Below are 19,575 nucleotides of genomic sequence, written 5' to 3' on the forward strand. Positions count from 1 at the left end.
CCGCACAGGCTGTAGGATCTTATCCTGTTGCAATAGGAACCACACCTGTCTATAGTCATCTGACAACTTTCTGTGGAAGGTTTTGAGGCACTAGTCTGGTCTTAACTCTTGTTCTGTGAGAAAGACATTTAACACCTCCCACCCTTATGCTTTACTTCTTTGGGAAACTCAAGAACCATGGGAAAATTATTGCATTACATGTATGTTCTAAACAACTAGAAATCCAAGCCTTTCTCCGTCATGAAAACTGTGGGGATTTGCTTTGCTCTCCCCTAAGATGCAGAGCCTGCTACATGCTTCCTGGGTGAGTGTTGAGGTGTCTAACTTCAGCGCTCAGATTGATAGGTGTGCCTGAAAAAGAGCCAGGTGATCCACCTGCTTTGTGTCTTGTTAATGTCTGGAAATGCAAACCTGCATTCTAGAGAATGCTCTGACCAGGGAAAAGGGTTCTAGGAGACTCTGTTTTAGTCAATTTTTTACTGAAGTGTAACACAGTCAAAAAAGTACACAAATCATGAGTGTCCAGCCTGAATTTTCAAGTTGTCCTTTTAATATACAAATATATAATACATTAATCATTTAGGTTTTGGTGCTGCCACCAATTTCTTGTTTAATTGAGGGGCTGGTGAAGATGAGGCTAAGGAAGATCAGAATGCGCTTCTCTTGCCACAGCTGTTGGATGACCGTGCCGTTACTCATGTGCTCAAGGAGGCAAAATCTTGTTTTCGTGCTCGTAATATCTGAGCCTACTCACAGCCTATAATTTTTACTTGCAATTGGAAGTTGAATTCCATTAAAACCTCACATGTAAAAATGGCCTGCTCCCATCCCATCTCTGTGTGTCAGATGCTTATTTGTCCAAAGATGGATCACCTCAGAGTCTAGCTGTACATGCTGTTCTGGTAAGTTCCTTACCTTGACTGGTTTTGCTTTCTCCCCTTACATCTTCAAAGGTGGGAACCCTTTCCCTTTGGGACTGTAATTTGTCTTTCAAGTTCGTAGCTTCCTGTTCTTCTAAAAGACTGTCTGATGACCTCTCTCCCCTCCCATGCAGTCTTTTGTGGGTCCAGATAGCTTAAACCACCTAACCACACGCTGGCTTGATTTTCAGTGAAACTCCGCTCACTTTGTTTTCTGGTATGAAACCTCTGCTTTCTTGTCCCCTTAGTGAGGAACTGTGTGCCTTATGACCAGCCTTGATATCCCCTGGAAAGTTTTTTTCTTTAACTGGCATTTCCTCTCTCCCCCAACTTTTTCATTATGAAAATTCTCAAATATGCAGAAAAGCTGAAAGACTAGGACCGGCTCTTCCACCTAAATTTAAATAATTTGGTAGCATTTCACTATATTTTCTTGATTCTCTTTTATTTAGATCCTTCTGAGTTGTGCTTTGGATAGTCCGTTTTGGTCATGAGGATACTTCACACCTGAATAGTTTAGCGTTCAGCCCCTGTAAGGATGATATCTCCTACAGAAAAGTTAAATGATTCTAGGTTATTTTCTGGTATCCAGTCTGGATTCAGACTTCCCCAGCTGTCCTAAGAAAGAATGTCTATTTTAGTTCTTTTACTCCAGAATGTACTAGAGTTCTTACCTCCTGCAATTTATTAATGCATCAGAGAATACCCCGATGATGGTGACAGCAAAGTGGGGGGGGGCATGAATGGTGCAGCTCATTACTTAATACATGGACAGAAACCATTTTCCCAGGAGAGGACTGCACTTGGCTGTTGTTAGCAGTTTCCTTCCTTGCTTGATGGATCGGTGTAGGCAAGAATGAATGACTAGGAAGGAATTCCTAACGCGCTCACCACGGTGAAGGGGCCATGTAGAACGTCTAGAAATCTGGAAAGGTCTCATTTGTTTGGTGAAGCTAATTGAGTCTGATGCCATGGGGGTGAGGCAGCCAGGTACACACATTGTTAGCAACTAGGAACCATCTCTTCTCTGCTGGTTTGCCAAAAATCTGTTGTCCCTCTAGCAGGAGGCTTAGCTCAGGGCAGACTATTTGGGCAGGCCTCAGGAGTTCTCCAGGGATTTGGACTTCATGATAATAGAATTTCTTGTTTGGTGGGGGCAGGGGAGCACTCTTGAAAATTTGTAGAATAAATTTTACAGACTCCTCCAGCCTCCCCTTTTACCTTATTGTTACATTTGTGTACGCTGCAATTATTGAGTTGATGTTGGTACGTTATTATTAGCTGTAGGCCATAGTTGATATGAAGGTTCATTCTTAATGTTGTCCAGTTCTATGGATTTTGACAAATGCATAATCATTTGTCATGTATCCACCATTCCAGTTTCACACAGGCTAGTTTCACTGCCCTAAAAATCCCCTGTGTTTCACCTATTCATCCCTCCCTCCTGCTCCCCTGAGCTCCTGGCAACCATGATCATTTTCCTGTTTCCATAGTTTTGCCTTTTCCAGAATGTCAGATAGTTGGAACGTCTAACACGTAAGCCCTTTCAGACTGGCTTCTTTCACTTAGTAATATGCATTTAAGTTTCCTCCACATCCTTTGGTGGCCTCATAGCTCACCTCGTTGTATTGGTAAATAATACTGCATTGTTCAGCTGCACAATATTTTGTGTATCCATCCCCAAGCCTTGACGTCTTATTTTTAAGCAAATGATAAAACATTTCAGTGCATCGTAGCTGTTTGATAAATGGTCATTAAAGGACCTACTTAGATTGAATGCTTAATTTTTCTGACAGGTGTATAGTGCCCAGGGAGCATCGTGATGGAAAAGGTAATTAGGTTGTTAGGCACCGGTTCCTGCTGATGTGCGGTGATTGTTTAAGGAGAGCACTTGTCCCTCAGTGGCTTAGCCTGGCAGCGGTCAACGGCTTCCAACAGCAGTTTAAAAATTCTCTCCAGAACTGCCCTCTCCAGTATGGTAGCCATTAGCCACATGCGGCTATTTGGATTTAAATGGATTAAAAGTAAATAAAATAAGAAACTCGGTGCCTCTGTTGAACTAGCCCCACTGCACCTGCTTGACAGCCCCGTGTGGCTAGTGGCTACCATTTTGGACAAGGCACATATAGAACATTTCTGCTCCCCGTAGTAAATTTCCCCAGCCATCCCTGATCTAGGGCATCCAACTAGAAGGATGGGATTGGCGTTGGTTGGCCAGGCTGATCCTAATTCTGGTTTCTGTTTAATGCTTGGGTGTTTTGTGCTGCAGCAGTTTTACAATGGAAGAGAGGAAGGCCAGAGATTTGTTTGCTGGAGGAAAGTTGCTTTAAGGAACATACTGGGGATACAAAGGCTGCCCAGGCCACTGAAGCTGTGAAATCCTCCTTGTGTGGCGGCCCCAGGAGGTAGGGCTTGACAAAGGTTCTGGCCCTTGATCAGCTAGTGTTAAGGAGGTTTACAGAACCCTCAGCTCTTGCTTATTTAGTTTGGTGAAAAAGCAGGGGCCTTCTCTAATTTGAAGGGTTGGGGTGGGTGTGGAGAGGGAGTTAAACTTCTCAACTAATACATTTGCAAATCATATAGCCATCCGTTCTGTAAACTCCTGTGGTCTTTGGATGCTGGGAACAGGAAACCTGAATGAGCATCAGATCCTTACCACAGAAATCATAGCTCACTCCCTTGAAATTGAAATTATACTTACTTGGGAGCAAAGTAAAGGGCAGTTAAGTTTTCTTGTTTTTCTGCTTTGCTGCCAGTTCTCGGATTTGACCAGATCTCCTTTCGTGCACGTGGTTAAGTGCCACGCTGACACAGTGGTATGGGCTGTCTATCTGCTTAGATTCCGGTTCTGTATTCATTTTATGTAAGGCATTTTAATAAAGTCTTTGGGTTGTTTTTTGTTTTTTTTTTTTTCATTCTAAACAGGAGTACAGATAACAGACATTACTTTAAACTGTGCTTTTCCTTAATGTCTAATCTGGAAATGGGCTGTTGAGGCTGGCGAGGACTTTTAATATAATTTTTTTAAAATGAAAATGCCAAATTGCTCCATCTGCACATTACAGTCTTAAACACTGACTTTTTGCCTTTTGAAATGTTTGTGTTTCTGAGAGGCCTAATGTGGAGAGGCAGATTTGACAGAATAATATATCTACCATAATTCCTGGGAAACGACTTAAAATACTCTGGTATTTGGAAGTTCAGTCAGGATGTGACCACTTGGAATCATGACGGTCTATAAACACAGGCTTAGAATTGATAGTTTTCTCTAAGAATAGGCACAGGGAAAAATAGCATATATTGTCTTGCAAATGAAGAATTGGAAAAGCCAGATCTCAAATGAAGACAGAGTTCCCCTTAATCTTTGGGTGTCACCTGCTTAACAACTCTTAGTTCCTGAGCTTTAGTCAGTATTTAATAATTATCGAATATGTTCAACTGACTTTCCTTTACAAAAACAAACATGTTTTCCCTAGAACGAAAGGCAGGATAACAGATGGATTTCTTATATCGGCTATGGTTTTCATTGAATTAAAAAAAAGTATTTTGTAATTTAGATACTGTTTCATGTTAGCAAAGTCTAGAGAAATTGATTATGGTTTCTTAGCATGGGATTGTTTTCTTAAAAGCCATGAAAGGGGAAGGAATCAATATTAGGACTTTCTGAGTGGCAGCTTTTTACGGAGCCCCCCTCCCCTCCCCAGCACGATTGATTACAGCTGCTTTTGTAAGGGATTTAAAAAGAACAATCTGTATTAAAAACATCATCTTTGGTACGAGCTTGAACAGTTCCAAATGGGTTTCCATGGGGGCTGCGCTGCAATGTGACCGCTTGAAGAGATTGTGGCGGTCCCTGGTGGGCCAGGGCAGCGAGGCAGAGGAAGGCTATTAGGTGAGGAGTTGCCGGCTTGCATGCCAAAGAGGTTGCCCAGCAGCTGTGATCATTCAGCCCCGCATTCTTCAGCCTCCAGAGCAGGAGGGGCAAGAAGTGAGTAATTTTTTGCTACAAGCGGTGTGCAAGGTTAAACAGCAGGAAGAGAGTCGGAGGTCTCCCTTTATTCCAGAACATTGGCCAAAGGCAGGTATGTCCTGCTGACATTAGGAATCCTAGAAGCTGATGGCTCCCCAGCTGTTTCCCTGAGGCCCGTCCCATGTCTTCGGTGGGCATCTTACATATGTGTGCCATGACTGAGGTATTCTTGGGGGCTGCACGTGGATCTCGTACCAATTAAATAATAAACACTCTGTGGGGAGAGGGACTGTCAGGAGGCAAGGTGCCTGGAGCAGTGAAATCTACTAGAAATTGGTCCCATGTTGGAAGGCATGTGATGGAAGTGAGTGAGTGAGAAACCATTACTGTGGCCCGGGCTCCCAGGGTTATGCATTGTCAGTAAGACTCTGAGCTCCCCAGAAAATTAAGAGATACAGGTAGCTCAGAGGGCTTGCCTGAAGGGGTGAAAGGGTGGGAAGGGCTTTTTATCGAGACTTTGTCATTGGTTATTTTACAGAGGCATTTGCAGAAATGGGGTGGTCTGTGACTTTGGGCAGAATTGAAGATCCTGGGGAATGTGGGAATTTTTAGAAAATAGTGTTAGGTTTAGCATCATCAAGTTTTATTTAGCGCTCTTGGGTGCTAAATCACCACAGAGGCCTTTGTATGGCTTGCCTCAGAACGGATGGAATCAGTTGGCAAGCTCCTTTTATTACTGGATTCACTTGGAGAAAAGAAAACCAATTTCCCTGAGATGGCCTGATATATTTTGACTCATAACCATTTGCTTTTCTTTACCATATTTTAGAAAACTAAGTGCTGTGTCTCTCATGAAATGGTGCTTATGAATGTATGCTCCAACTGAGACTTTTAATTATCACTAGTGAATTACTGTGAATCAGCCTCATGTGGGGGCAAAAAAGTAATGAAATGCTCTTTGTAAATAGATATTCCAAAGCACTCCTTCAATATTTTTTACCTGAGCAGGTAGCCAAACCATCCTGCAGGCTCCCTCTTTCCCTTCATCCTCTACACCCTGTATCATGACCGTATACAGTTCCATCGGCGAAGCGTCTGTCTTCACATCTAGGCTCTGATGGAGGAGGTAGATCAGCAAGACAGGAGACAACGCTGGGATGGGTCAGGTTACCTTTTGGGATTCTGGAAGCTTTGCCACATGTCAGTTTACAAAACCAATAAAGTGTTTATTGTTGGTGGGGGAAAAGTATCAGTCTTTTTTCCTCTTCATTTGGCAAATGTGTAAATGTTATCTTCACATAAATAAATTAGCCAAATACAACACTTCAGCATGCCAACAGGAGCACTTTCTGAAATGAATTTGCCTAAAAGGTGGCACAGGTCATGGGACTCACATAAACACCCTCTGTGAAGCACGTGCTTTTGTCTGGGATCTTGTGCTCCTGTCTCAAGTGCTGTGGTGCAGCCTGGGGAGGTTCCGTCTCTTGGGAAATTTCATGCAGGGTCCATGATGGATCTCATAATAGACTCTAATGATATCTTCAAATCTTGTCCTGGTTTCTCTATCAAGGAAATAATTTCTTTAAAAGCAGCTTGACCCTCGTTTTGTTTTGTTTTGTTTCCCCCACTTGGTTAAAAAGTTTAGTCAAGAACAATTTCTTTATATAACAGCAAGAAATATGGGGCCTGGGGCTGAGACTCTTGGGGCAGAATCAGGGTGTTTTTTTCCAGCAGATACCAGTAATGTGAATAATCGCTTGGGCATACTTGGCACTAGGTCTTAAAAGCCCACTATTCAGAACAGCTTGGCTCTCTTTTGCAGTCAGTGGTCTTACCACCTTTGTATTTATCCCCTTCTTGCTTTGTTACTTTTATTTGGGTAAGTGCGGACTCACTTTCAATCTTTCAGGATAAGGAACCAGCCACAAATGTCATCTTCATTGAAAAAGCCCTCCGAGGTCAGGTAGTCACTGGGTCAAGCCAGAGGCTTTCTGGAATCAGTAGGAGAGGCAGAATGAGAGGCTCTCCTTACGGAGAGATAAGTGTAGTAGAACAGACTCTGAAAACCAGGAGCAGTGTGGAACATCTGGGGGCTCCCTTGGCATGTCAGCCCTCTGGGCCCGTCAGGGCACAATGCTCCGAGTTCAGGTTTTGGCCTCCACAGGCAGGGCCTAAGCTGGAAGGCAAACGTGTTCAGTGAGAAACCTGGGCAACCTGACTTTGACAGGGAGCAGCTTCCTTGCTTTAAATAACCCAGGAGCCAAGAGTAGCTAATAAGATGGGTAATTAAACCCAGGAAATTTTAGAACCTGGAATCTTGTGATTTGAATATCCATTTGGCTAGACCTTTTGCTGTTGTGACCTCGGATGAAATGAATCAGGAGTGGCCCAACAAGCACTGTCGGGTCATTCTGTGGCACTTTTCTGAAGTGTGAAGTTGTTTTGTTTCATTTCTAGTGTTTATCACTTATACACCTATATAATTCCATGTTGCTTTCTTTAGATTCTCTCTCTGTATATATGCACTTGTCCATGTTTGAATGCATGAACTGTTGAACTTCTGAAAACTTATTTGTTTGTACTGTTGATGTTTAGAGGCTGGTCCCTTGTTACCTGTGACTGTGACTCATGGCTTTGTGCTTGCTGTGCATGCAGCACCACATATATATGTTACCAATGCAGTGATAGTGTCAGTTAGGAAAGAAGTCACTCATAAGCCACCATCCTCACCAATGCGCTCTCTTCACTGTGTGTGTGTGTGCGTGTGTAACTCACGACCTGTGATCAAGACCTGAACTGAGATCAAGAGTCAGACACTTAACCAACTGAACCACCCAAGGCGCCCCAGACCTCTCTTCGTTTTCCATTCCCCTATCTGCGTTTGGCCAAATGATGATGAAATTTTAATAGAATTGTAATACTAGGAAAAATTAATATATGTTTTTGAATTTAATGTGTTGTCTAAACACTTTTCTTTGTTGCTCTGCGGTATATGATTTTTAACGGCCATGTTGAGAAAGCTAACACATCACACATCATTTACAGAGCAGCCCCCCGCTGTAGTTGGAATCATGTCATCTCAGTGATTTTGCTTTAGTGTGGTAGTAAACACCCTAACTCTTCTTCCTTCTATAATTTTTCGTTAGGATAATTCCTGAGGCTAGAAATACCTGGTCAGATGGTATAAAAGATTTCCTGTCTTCTTAAAACACCTTAGCAGTGTGCTTCCCCAAGGGCCTGTGCCAATTTCTGTTAGTTGGTGCCTTTTAAATAGTCAAAGTGTCTCTTTACAGACCAGTAATAAAGTGTCCCATATTCCTATTAACATTCAAACTCAGTACTAGGTTAGACCTCTGACGTACGGTCTCAGCTGGAAATTGCATCCATCAGCTGCTGCTGGCCTCAGCCCGCAGGTCCCTTCTCTGGCATCATCAGCTGGAGCCCGGGAGGGTCTGGTCTGCCCTTTGGACCTAAGGTCTTTCTCGTTTGCCTGTCCCATAGGCTTCCCGTGGCATTCTCTGGGCCCTCATATAGGGTGGAGAATATATGTGTTTGTGCTGTGGGGCCTAAAGTTGTCACAGTCAAAAACCCTTAGAGTGAATTATTAAATCTAAACCAGAGCCTGTTGGCTTCTTGTGCTTGACTTGGAGTCTGTCCCGTTATGGTAGTTTTTACAAAACACTTCTGAATAAGAAATAAATTCCAAATCTCTTTTTCCCCCTGCTCCTGCCAAACTCCACCAGGAAACAGAATCTCGTTATTTCAGTTAGAATATATTAATACTGACCCTCTCCAGCACTTGGGACTTTTCAGGTTAGGCTCACACGGCTTCTATTTTTACTCTAGTCTAAACTGTGGTCATATGGATAACAAAATAAATACTGGAATATTCTAGTTTGGGAGGGGGAGAGGCAGCAATGCTTATAATAACATGGCTACAAACCTCTTGCTTTCCTCTGTTTGATATTCCAAAAAAGGAAGAAAGCACAACTTGGAGCACATCTGTAAGTAATGAACATTTTCCTTTTGTGTGTCATGCATATTCAACATAATCCCACTCAAAAGTCCCAGGCAGTGCTTTAATATACATTGCTTCACGGAGCCATATTTTTGTTGCCAACGAATTTAATTCAGGACAAAGGTTCTTCGCTTCTCTCTCCGGATTAGGAATCTGAACCCTTTAGCACAAACAGAAGTAAGAATTGTTGGTGTGTGAATTAAAATAAAAACTTTAAAAAAAAAGAATCAGTGTGTCCTGCTTCCCCCTGCCCTCCCCTGACTTGACTTCCTTGTTGCCTAAGAGGAAGACTGGTTTTTGTTTTAGTATTAGCAATAAACCAATTTCAGGAAGAGTATTTTTTAAAAGACATGTTGATTGAATTTTGTAACTCAAATGTTTCAAAATTTAAAAGCTAGGAAATCAAACTGCTTTTGAACCACTTTCAGTTCTTTTCTTTTTTATTTTAACAAAGAAGAAAATTTCTACCATTAAGTACACTATCTCAGTGTTACTTTTTAAGTGCTCTTCAGCCATTGAAATGTTCTCCAAAGACTAACACTGTCTCTGGCTCATTGGAGGCATCCTTAATGAGTTGGCACTTTCTTCTAAGGTCAACACTTACCTTTATAGCTTCTCCTCACAGTAGAAGGCTGAATTGCAGATTGCCCTTTTTAAAGAGACCAGGTAAGAGAACATTGATCTAGTTTTCCCAGATGTGAGGTAACCAGTTAACTTCGTTAGAAAGGATGGTTCTTTCCTTTCCCCAAATGGCTTTAAGCTTGGGTTCAGCCTTTCGGGGAACCTTTGGGTTCAGCTCTGACCTCTTCTACTCTGTTGAGCCTTTATTCTTTGTTGGTTCGTAGAGCACGATGCTAGGTCTGATAGAAGATGCGGAAAACATCAGCCCTGCCCTGATTCTTGGACCTCTTCAAGGAATGTGCATTCTAAGTGGTGAGATAAGATTCCCCCTCTGTATCCAACAGGAAGACCCCACCTTGGTGGTAATTCCAAATGAGTGGTTCAGACTTGAAGAACTGTAGGAATTCTGTCATCTGCCTCAGTTTGTGGCAAAAGGTTCGTGGAACCAGTTGGATTTCTCTATATAGTTGCCTGTGATTTTATATTTTAAAAAAAATTTTTTTTAACTTGCCATTTTTATGAGCAGGCCTGACTAGTTCTCCTTTTCCTTCACACTTTATACCTACATGCGATTCTTCCTTCATGAAGCCTAATGATTTTTTTCAGAATTTGGATTTATTTTTCCTAATATGTGCAAATAAATAATTTAGAGGCAGACCTTGTTTCATTGTGCTTTTTTGCGGGTATTGTGTTTTGTTTGTTTTTTACAAATTGAAGGTTTGAAACAATTTTCAAATTGTTTTTTACAAACTGAAAGTTTGCATCAAGCAAGTCTGTCAGCACCATTTTTCCAACAGCATTTGTTCACTTTGTGTCCCTGTCACATTTTGGTAATTCTTGCAATATTTCATACTTTTCATTATTATACTTGTTACAGTGATCAGTGATTACAACTTACTGAAAGCTTGGATGATGGTTAGCATTTTTTTTTAGCAATATTTTATAATTAAGTTACATAGATTGGTTTTTTTGGACGTAATGCTATTGCAACTTAAACCAAACCTGCCATTTTTGAGGTATGCCTATAAATCCATTCCCCACTTTATGGAAGGTACCCTAAAGTGTTTCTTAAAATGCTTAGGGGCCCCTGGGTGGCTCAACTGGTTATGCGTCCTACTTTTGATTTCAGATCAGGTTATAATCTCAGGGTCCTGAGAACCAGCCACACATTTGGCTCTCTGCTCAGCAGGGAGTCTGATTGTCTCCCTCCCCCTCTCTGCCTCTCCCCCTACTTGTGCACGCAAGCTCTCTCTCAAATAAATAAATAAATCTCAAAAAAAAAAAAGTAAAACACTTTAGCTTTCTTAAGTAAAGAATTTATAAATTTTCTTTCATGTGTGACCTCACCTTTGACCTTGGCATTTGTATGTATTTTATACAGGATGTTAGAGTAAGCCTAGAACATGATTAGGTACCAGGTAGTTAGTTGGCTGTGAACAAACCCTTAAAATAAGTGCTTGTAAATCCAACAGTGTTTGCTTATAAGCTTACGAAACAGGCAAATGTCACCCATTCAAGGACAACTATCTTTTTCCAACAATAAACATAGGGATCTTTTCTTCTGTTACCTCTTTGGTTTGGATGGGATACTTGATAGAGAGGAAGGTATTCCTGAAATGAATGAATGGCAATTGATGGTCATGACTCCAGGCATCCTTCATAGGGGGAACTTACAGGACATTAGGCAGAGAAGGAACTGTTAAGCTAGAACTCTTAACTCTTAACGTAGAATTTTTTTCCTATCTAGGATGCCAAGAATGCTAGTTCTGAAAGATGTTAAATAGATATCCTGGAGGGAGAATTTCCATGGCCAAAATGTATAAGTGCTGGATCAGGCAGGTCAGTGTGACTCTATTGCACAATAGTTCTTCTCAGGACCACTATGGTGATTACATGTGAATCACAGGAAAAGCAGGCAGGGAGGTAGGCTCAGCACGGCCAGCACTCTCAATGAGCCTACATTTTGAAGTTCAGACTTGGATATGAATTCTGCTCTCTACTTCTGAGCTGTATGTTTTTCGGGCAAGCCTCAGTTCCTCGGTCTGCAGTGGAGATTGTTGAGATGATTAAATGTGCCAGTGCTTACAAAACACTTAGCACAAAATGCCTGGCACATAATAAACACTTAGCAGTTAGCTACTGCTAATCCTTCTGAATCCCAGGCTGAATGGCTCTGATATCTTCACGTTCTGGGGAATTACATTGTAACAGAAAGAGCCCAGAATTAAGTGTCCAGAGTCTTGGGCTCAAATTTGAGCACCAACCAGACTGGATGATTTAAAGCTACTTTGCTCTGTTTCTTCACTTTTTGAAATAAATAGGTGATCTTGATGCCTATGATGTCCAGTCAAGCTCTAAGATTAATGTTCCTTTGGGCTCTACCTAAAAGCCAGAGTTGTCAAGTTCATCTGAAGGACACATGCATCATCTCTGAATGAAGGTGTGGGAGAAAATTTTAGGTAATTATTATTCATTTACAGTGTATGTTAGCTAGTAACAAAAGAGTTTATTAAGTCATCTCTGGAAAGATAAGCTAAACTTACAGCCGGTCTGGCACTTTGTAATCACCATAAAAATTAATAGACATGTGAGTCCAAATCAGGACTAGATGTGCCTTTACCCTAAAACTAAGAGCATCATCCAGGTGTTTGTTTTCTGTGATGTGATACAGAATGTAATATTAGGCCACATGAGTATTTTATTTTTATATCCAAAGGCTAATTTTCTGAAGGTCAGTTGCAGGGATGTCTGGTGTCCATAAATAGTTAGATTTTCTAATTTCTGACTTTGTTATTAACCTAAGTTGCAACCGTAAAGTGAATTTAACACCTGCTGCTTTGAGCTTTAATTATCTTGACCACTGTTCATCGCTTGCGCTAGTTTAAGGGAGTTAGAGGACATTCATCTAGTAGATAAGGCAGTGTATCTTTCAAGGAAGACCTCAGATTTCTAAATAACTGATTTCCACACTGGCAGTTTGAAACATAATATTTGTTCAAGGTAGGCTTTATCTATGTGAGAAAGTCCAATATGTAGATTTGTTCACTTGCTGTCTCACAAATAGACAGGTTGGTGATATTACTAAAACCAAGATCGGGGCACTGGTCTTTTATGCGTCGAATTAACATTTCTCTGTTCATTTACATTACAGATACCATATGAGTTTGGGCTAAATCATTCTCTCAGAATACTGGTTTTCATCATCCTCAAGCACGTAAGGCCTAGATCACCATGGCTTTCCTCAATTTCCCATCCTTAAAGGAGTGTATTTCCTCGTAACGGTCTTACATAAAGGAAATCAGTGTGACCAGGTCTCTTGAGTTTGTCGGGGAGCCCGGGGTTGGGTAGAGGAAGGCGCGGCAGCCGACACTGGAAGTGCCGGTGAGACCATATGGTGAAAGCACTTCTTTCAAAGCTAAGGAATTTTTATTTCATCCTGCAGGTGACAGAGAACCAATAAAAGGTTTTTAGCTGGGAGTGATACGGAGACATTTAAGGATGGTCCCTCTGCAGAGAATGGAGTCGAACACAAAGACTTATTAGCCAGTGGCCAAGTAAGAAGGCCTTAATAGTTAATGGCCCAGGCCCAGTATGATATGGTTGCTGCAGTTTGGGGGCTTGAGAAGGAGGGAGGGAGTTAGGGTAGAAGCAGGTATGTATCTTGCCTGCCTTTGGGCATCGTGGGGTTACAAAACTGAGTCAGTGGTGCATTCTCTGGGAAGAACTGCCTTCTCCTTGGAGGCAGTGTAGTGCTCCAGGTTCCATGGCCGAAGGTGGTGTAAAGTGTCAGCCTCTATCTTGGTTTGCAGTAGCTTTTCCTCCTCACCGTACCTAGTGGCTTTCCACAGCTTCCCTTTGCTCTCCTGTATTCACGTCTTGCATCAGCCAAGAGGGAAAAGGTCTGAAAGCCCAGCTGTTTTTCTTTCAGCTCGTACTCTGAGCCCTGTTAGCTAACAGGATTGGCACAGCCTCACAGAAATGGTCAGTCCCACATTAAACCACCTCGTTGTGAAATCCTCCCGTTGGCCTGCCGCTCCGTGCTGCTGGGCTGTGCCTGTGTGAATTTTCTCCCCGTTCCCTTAGTCCAGTGGCTGTGTCTCACTGAGCAAGAGGGGGCTCAGGGTGAGTCCCAGGGTTCTCTGCTTAGCGAGGCCGCCCACATGTGCCTCGGTGTAAAAGCAGTCGTCTTGAGTCACCCCTTTCCATGGCTTTCGAGAGATGCACATCTTGCCCCAGGGGAGTGTTTGTGCAAATCCATTTTGCTCTCCAGGCATGTTGAGTGCAGAAATTCTCTCAGCCTGGAGTGCGGAGTCTCCACAAAAAGCACTTGTCATGTTTGGAAAGGTTTTTGTTGTTGTTGTTGTTGTTGTTGTTTAAAGGAAAGACAAGGGAGGCATTCTTTGAGCATTATCTGCTACAGAGTGAAAAGGGCCCTGCTTGTTAGTAAATTGGACACTGTGGAAGGATTTTGGTAATTCCTCCTGACATCAGAGCAGGAGATAACTGTGGGTTTGATGTCACAATCATTTGCACAACACTGGAGGATGGAGGAGCCAAATACCTAGTGGTGCTCCAGCCTGTGAAACATCTCATCGGCCCCACAACCATGCCGGAGCCCTGTAGACCCCGAGGGGCCGAGGGCAAACCAGCTTCTCCAGACGTGCCCACACTTCTACCCCAGGTCCTGTAGCAGCTCAGGTGGGACAGCTTCCTCAGAGGGTTGTCCTGGGGAAGTCAGTTGCTTGTCAGGCGACCCAGTGTGGTTGAACTGTGAGGTGGCCAGAATTCCCTGGGAGACGTTTTCTTGGCCCCTCTACCTGTCTGTTGTGACAGATGACAACTGGCTCACCTAATGAACAGAAATTCAGTTTACCCGTAGGGATTAAATATCTTCATGTTACCATGCCACCTCCAACTTCTTGGACAGAGCCAAGAGGAAAATGGAATCAATATTAAGAAAAGACAAATAGGTTTCTAATATGTTAAAAGATACTTTGACTTAGGTTTCAGACTCTGGGTTACTTAAGGAGATGTGATGCAACGTGTATGGGAGGTCTGGGGCAGACAATCTCCCAGGCTTAGAATGGAGAGATTTTAACTGTAGGAATCCTGGAGGTCCCGTGACATGTGTTAACTCTGAAACCTGAGTCAAAGGCCAATTTGTTTTAGGTAATCTCAACTGACAAATATTTATTGAGAACTCAGGCATTTTGAGAGAGGCAGGAAGTGTGCTGCCTTCAGCAAGTTGTACTCGGCGGAGGGGCAAGAGAAAGTACACATGAAACAATGAAAAATAACAGTAAGAGTTTAGGGCTTAAACTGTTCATAGGCTGTAAAATCCAAAATCGCAGTGTACGACCACATCCAGGGACTGGGGCGGTCAGAACCTGTTTCACAGGCAGGATTTGAGAGAAAGAATGAGAGGGAGCTCCAGATGACAGTCACAGGACAGAGGTTAACATAAGCCGGACGGAAAATTGCCTTACAGTGTGAGCCCCAACAGGCCAAGCAGCATTTACTGAGCACCTACTATATATATATATACATACATATATATATATATAATATACACACGCACCAGCTACTATGATTGCGGGGAGCTGGGGTGGATTAAAGAGACGTGAGGTACACTCCTTGCCCTCAGAGCGGTGGAGAGTCAGCTCGGGGCCAGTTAAGTTGATGGTAGAGTTGCACGACCATCCTGACATGGTTCACAAGCTTTGGGAATTACGGCTTTGGAAACCAGTATGATGCCTGATGGCCTCCGACTGCGGAGGTCAGCTCTGGCCATTTTAGCAGAAAAATGCCACCACGCTCTTGGCTCAGGGTGGTCACTCGATGCCGGCCAGCCAGCCCACTGGAAAACCAGCCCCGGGGGTTTCAGTGCTCAGCGCGCCGGTGTGGCAAGCTCACACAAAAAAAGGAATTCGCATACTCTTCTGTCGGTTGGCACTGAGGCCTGGTGGAGAACATGGGCTCAGGTTTACAAGGCTTCAGCTTCGCCAGGCAGCCGCTGAAACCCGAGAGAATAAAGTAGTGCTGTTAGGGAGGGCTGGACCCCGTCTGTCCTCCTAGGAAGGTTCCAGTCAAAGCGACCGCTGGAACACAGAGTCTTATTTTAAGAGGAAATCTAACGAGAGCCAGAGTAGTAAGGGAAACATTTTTTATAATTCCTCTTAGGAGCAAACGTTGAATTTATTTAATATTTAAAAATAGGACAATAATGAGTGTTGCCTATTTCCAAACACAAATGTTGTTTAGAATCTGACCGTCTGCTTTTGTTTCTGGGTTTTCCTGAGATACTGGCGGGAAAATACCAATTTACTAAAACCATTTTATAAAAAAATGACACATCTACTCTGCCTCCAATTCATGTGAATTACTCTTACGGCCAGGATGAGGTTGAATTTTAATACAAAAACGCTTACTGAAGAGCAAAGAAGCTGTAGAGCTGGCATACTTTGCGAATGATCCCTCTCCATGTGAAGTGTGTGATTTGCTGGTTCCAAGTGCCAGTAATATAAAAAGAATGTGCTCGTGTGGCTTTATCTGCATTTGTCATTACAGCTCTGCTAAGCCAGTGAATCCTAGGTGGGCTTTGGCTCTTGTCAGAGGAGCCCCCTGGGGACTGCTGCCTGCAGGGTGCCCTCCCTTCCTGGCGTCTGCACAGGTCTGGGCTGCCCGAACATCTGGGGAGCTCCGGCCACAGTGACAAAGATCTGAGTGTGGCCAGGCCTGCAGACATTTGGTGGGCCTTGATGGCTCCCTGGGTGATGATTTGGTCTAAGTGTGGTAAAACCATTGTATTCGTCCCCAAGAAAGTCTTATATAATCTGAGTGTTTGGTACTTCTCCAGTAAGGGAGCCTCACAATGACTTTGTGACAGAGGGAATGCCTGAGCTGGCTTATAACTAACCCTGGGACCACCGAAACTTAGACAGGTTCAGTGGAATATAACGAAATAAGCCCCTGATAGGTGCTTAGGTCTCTGAGCTGTTTCGTTCTCCTGGATTAGGCTACTGAGGTTTCCCCTGGGGGGCAGGGGGTTTGCCTATGGTCAGCCTGTGACTTAATCCACGTTAGCAGGATGTCCCGAGGAAGGGGAGAGCTGGAAATGTGGGTTCAAAGGACTGGAGGAAAGAGGAGTAGTCACCTTGGGGTAAACCTGAACAGTAAACTAAATGAGCAGGTTTCTTGATCTCTCACCATCCTGAACCCCTTCTTGTTCTTTCCTCAGAGAGCAGAGCTGACATCTGATAAAGACATGTACCTCGACAATAGCTCCATTGAAGAAGCTTCGGGAGTGTATCCTATTGATGATGATGACTATGCTTCTGCCTCAGGCTCGGGTAAGGCCATCTACTTCCATGAGCGCCTCTGTTCTCCATGCTTTTGCGCACACACACACACACACACACACACACACACACACCCTACTGGAGCTTATTTCAAGGAGACAGGCAGGATGCACAGTGGTTAAGGACACACTTTGGAGTCAGAATGCCTGGATGCACATTCTAGCTAAGCTGTGAGATCTTGGGAATGTGTTTGACTTGGCTGAGTCTCCGTTTCTTCCTTCATAAAATGGAAAGTAATAATAATCTCTGTCACCTAGGTTGTTGCAAGGCTCCAAAGGGTTAAAACATCTATAGCTCTTAGAGTTTGGTGCTTGGCAAGTAGTCAGTGTTGGGTTAACATTGGTTTTAATTTTATTATGAAGGCTTTCAGAGTGATAAAAGTGGGAAGCCACCCTGAAAGAAGTCCCTCAGACACCAGTCTGATGAAGCCACCAACCCTACATTCTAGATTATGGGTGGAAGCAAAAAGAGTTGTGCCTTCCTACTCAAGAGTAGGAGGGAGAATGTATCAGCCAAGCAAAATGATGATACAGTGATATCCTCACTCCCCTAGTATATCTGTAACCTGTGATCTCAGTAATGCTGCCCCATGACAAACCAGCCCAAAATGTAGTGGCTAAAACCCACAGTCCTTCATTAGCTCATTATTCTGCAGGATGGCAATTTAGGCTGGGCTGACTGGACCCCCTCGTGTGGCCGTGGTCAGCTAGAGTCTGGGCAGCTTCACTGATTTTGGTTGGGCTCTGTCCCAGCTTTGGGGCAAACTTGGCTCTGGTCTACACAGTCTCTCCTCCTCCAGTGGGCCAGCCATTTGTTGAAAGGAGGATGCAGAGACCCCAAGAGAGCAAGTGGAAGTGTGCAAAGCCTCTTGCACGCTAGGCTGAGAATTGGCACAGCATCCCTACCACATTTGACTAGTCAAAAGCAGGTCCTAGGCCAGCCCAGCCTCCAAGTCTGAATGAAAGGATGTGCATAGTCACATTACAGAGGACGTGGATACAAGGCCGGGGGAGTAAAGGATTCTGGCAGTTTTGCAATCTACCATATGTGGAAAATGTTTCACCTGTACCAGGAATGGCCCCCCAAGAAGCTGGAAAGGAAGAAGAACTTGTGCATATATTCAGCGAATAATCAAGTCAGGAATTTGTGGTCAGCAGTACGCTAGGAAAGTCTTATCCAGGACCTTTCTTGCTTGGAGTTTTCACTGTAGTTTGAACAGATGGTCAAAGTTATGCTGAATGTAGATGTGTGAAATCAGACTGGACCGGGCTTCAGAATGACCCAGAACAGACTAAAATCAATTGTTGAGGTCTACCTGTATAGGAGTGAGTGTTTTAAGTTGGAAAACAGCAAGTCTGAGAAAGATGAGAGCAATGGTGGCTGACCTAGTAACAATGAGCTTACAGTGCAATATGGATGTAAAAATAGCCCTAGTTATTCTTGGGGAAGTGATATGTACCACACATGCCACATGAGTGTGGAAAGAGTTGTTCTTCATAGCCCACAACACTATTAATATCTTTCACTCCTGGCACCTCTTTTTTTTCCTTTGGCACCTCAAGAGTGCTTTGTAACTATCTTCAAAATGTCCCAAGAGGTAATATGGACCCCTTTTCTTCCCATTTCGTAGATCTTAGAATCCAAGAGTTGTTAGATCTGTAGATGTTGTCCAAGTCATTTTCTTGAGTTATGCCAAGATTATCTTGAAGTTTAATATAAAGAAAGCAGGTACATAGTCCTGCTTCTCTGTACCCGTGCAGGTGAAAGGAGTTTGGAGTGGGTCATTTGAAATCCAGAGCACACTAATCAGATAGATAGAGCTAAGCCTTCACAGTGTGGATCCATACTGCTTTTGCCATGGCTCCAGCCCTGGGCAGAACATTGCTGCAAAGAAGTGCATCATTCTAGACTTTGGAGACCCCTTGGCACTGTGTAAAGGTATATCGATTTACAGCTTAAAGGTAGTAGAAGTTGTAACTAGAATTCGTAAAGCCCATACAGTGTGCCCGGCACTGTTCCTATACTTCCACCATCTCTATAAGGACAGGTTGTTACCATCTCCAGTTTTCACATGGGAAAGTCCAAGGCACGGAGAGATTGAGTAACTTGCCTCAGACGATACTATCGGAGCATAAAAGAGCTGGGGTGAGGGCTAGGGAGTCGGACTTGAGAGTGTGTTCCTTTTTGCTCCTTTGTTGACCTGCCTCCTGTGTCATAATATGTCACTCTAGAATCAGGGTGCCCTGCCTAGCTGATGCCCGGTCCCAGCTGGAAACTGGGATGCCCCAGGGTTTTGGTCAGTGTTCCCTCTGTCCTCACTCCGCTTAGCTACCTAGTGGAAAAGCAAATGGACCAGAGGAAAATGGCCAGGGGCCTAGAGGGTACTTTCCCGGTGAGGAGATGGGGTCATGCTATTTGTGTAGACTCAAGAATGGACATGAATGAATATGAACACCCCAGGCATTCACTGAATGCCACACATCATGCCATGTTCTTATAGGGCAGAGAGATGGGAAGGGCTTGGTCCCTGTCTTCAAGGAACCAAGAGACAGAGAAATGCAGAAATGAGAAAAAATAATTGTACCACCATGTCATGAGTGACATAATATGGTGAAGTGCGGTACAACAAAAATTTGAGAGTGAAATGTAGAGTTCTGGTTAAAAATGGTAGATGGAACACACATGCTT

The 19,575-nt window shown here is 43.4% G+C and overlaps 1 protein-coding gene across 1 annotated transcript in view; it reads left to right on the forward strand.

Moving 5' to 3' along the window:
• The window catches only part of SDC2 (syndecan 2), a 95,508-nt gene that overhangs the window by 66,404 nt on the left and 9,529 nt on the right, over positions 1 to 19,575 (forward strand). The window contains exon 2 of the mRNA XM_025870875.2: positions 16,767 to 16,878. Coding sequence (XP_025726660.1) covers positions 16,767 to 16,878 — 112 coding nt within the window. The remainder of the gene's footprint in view (positions 1 to 16,766; positions 16,879 to 19,575) is intronic.

This window comes from Callorhinus ursinus, unplaced genomic scaffold (genome assembly GCF_003265705.2).
Source record: "Callorhinus ursinus isolate GAN/ISIS: 27379988/994484 unplaced genomic scaffold, GSC_fseal_2.0 scaffold5, whole genome shotgun sequence".
NCBI classification, from domain to species: Eukaryota; Metazoa; Chordata; class Mammalia; order Carnivora; family Otariidae; genus Callorhinus; species Callorhinus ursinus.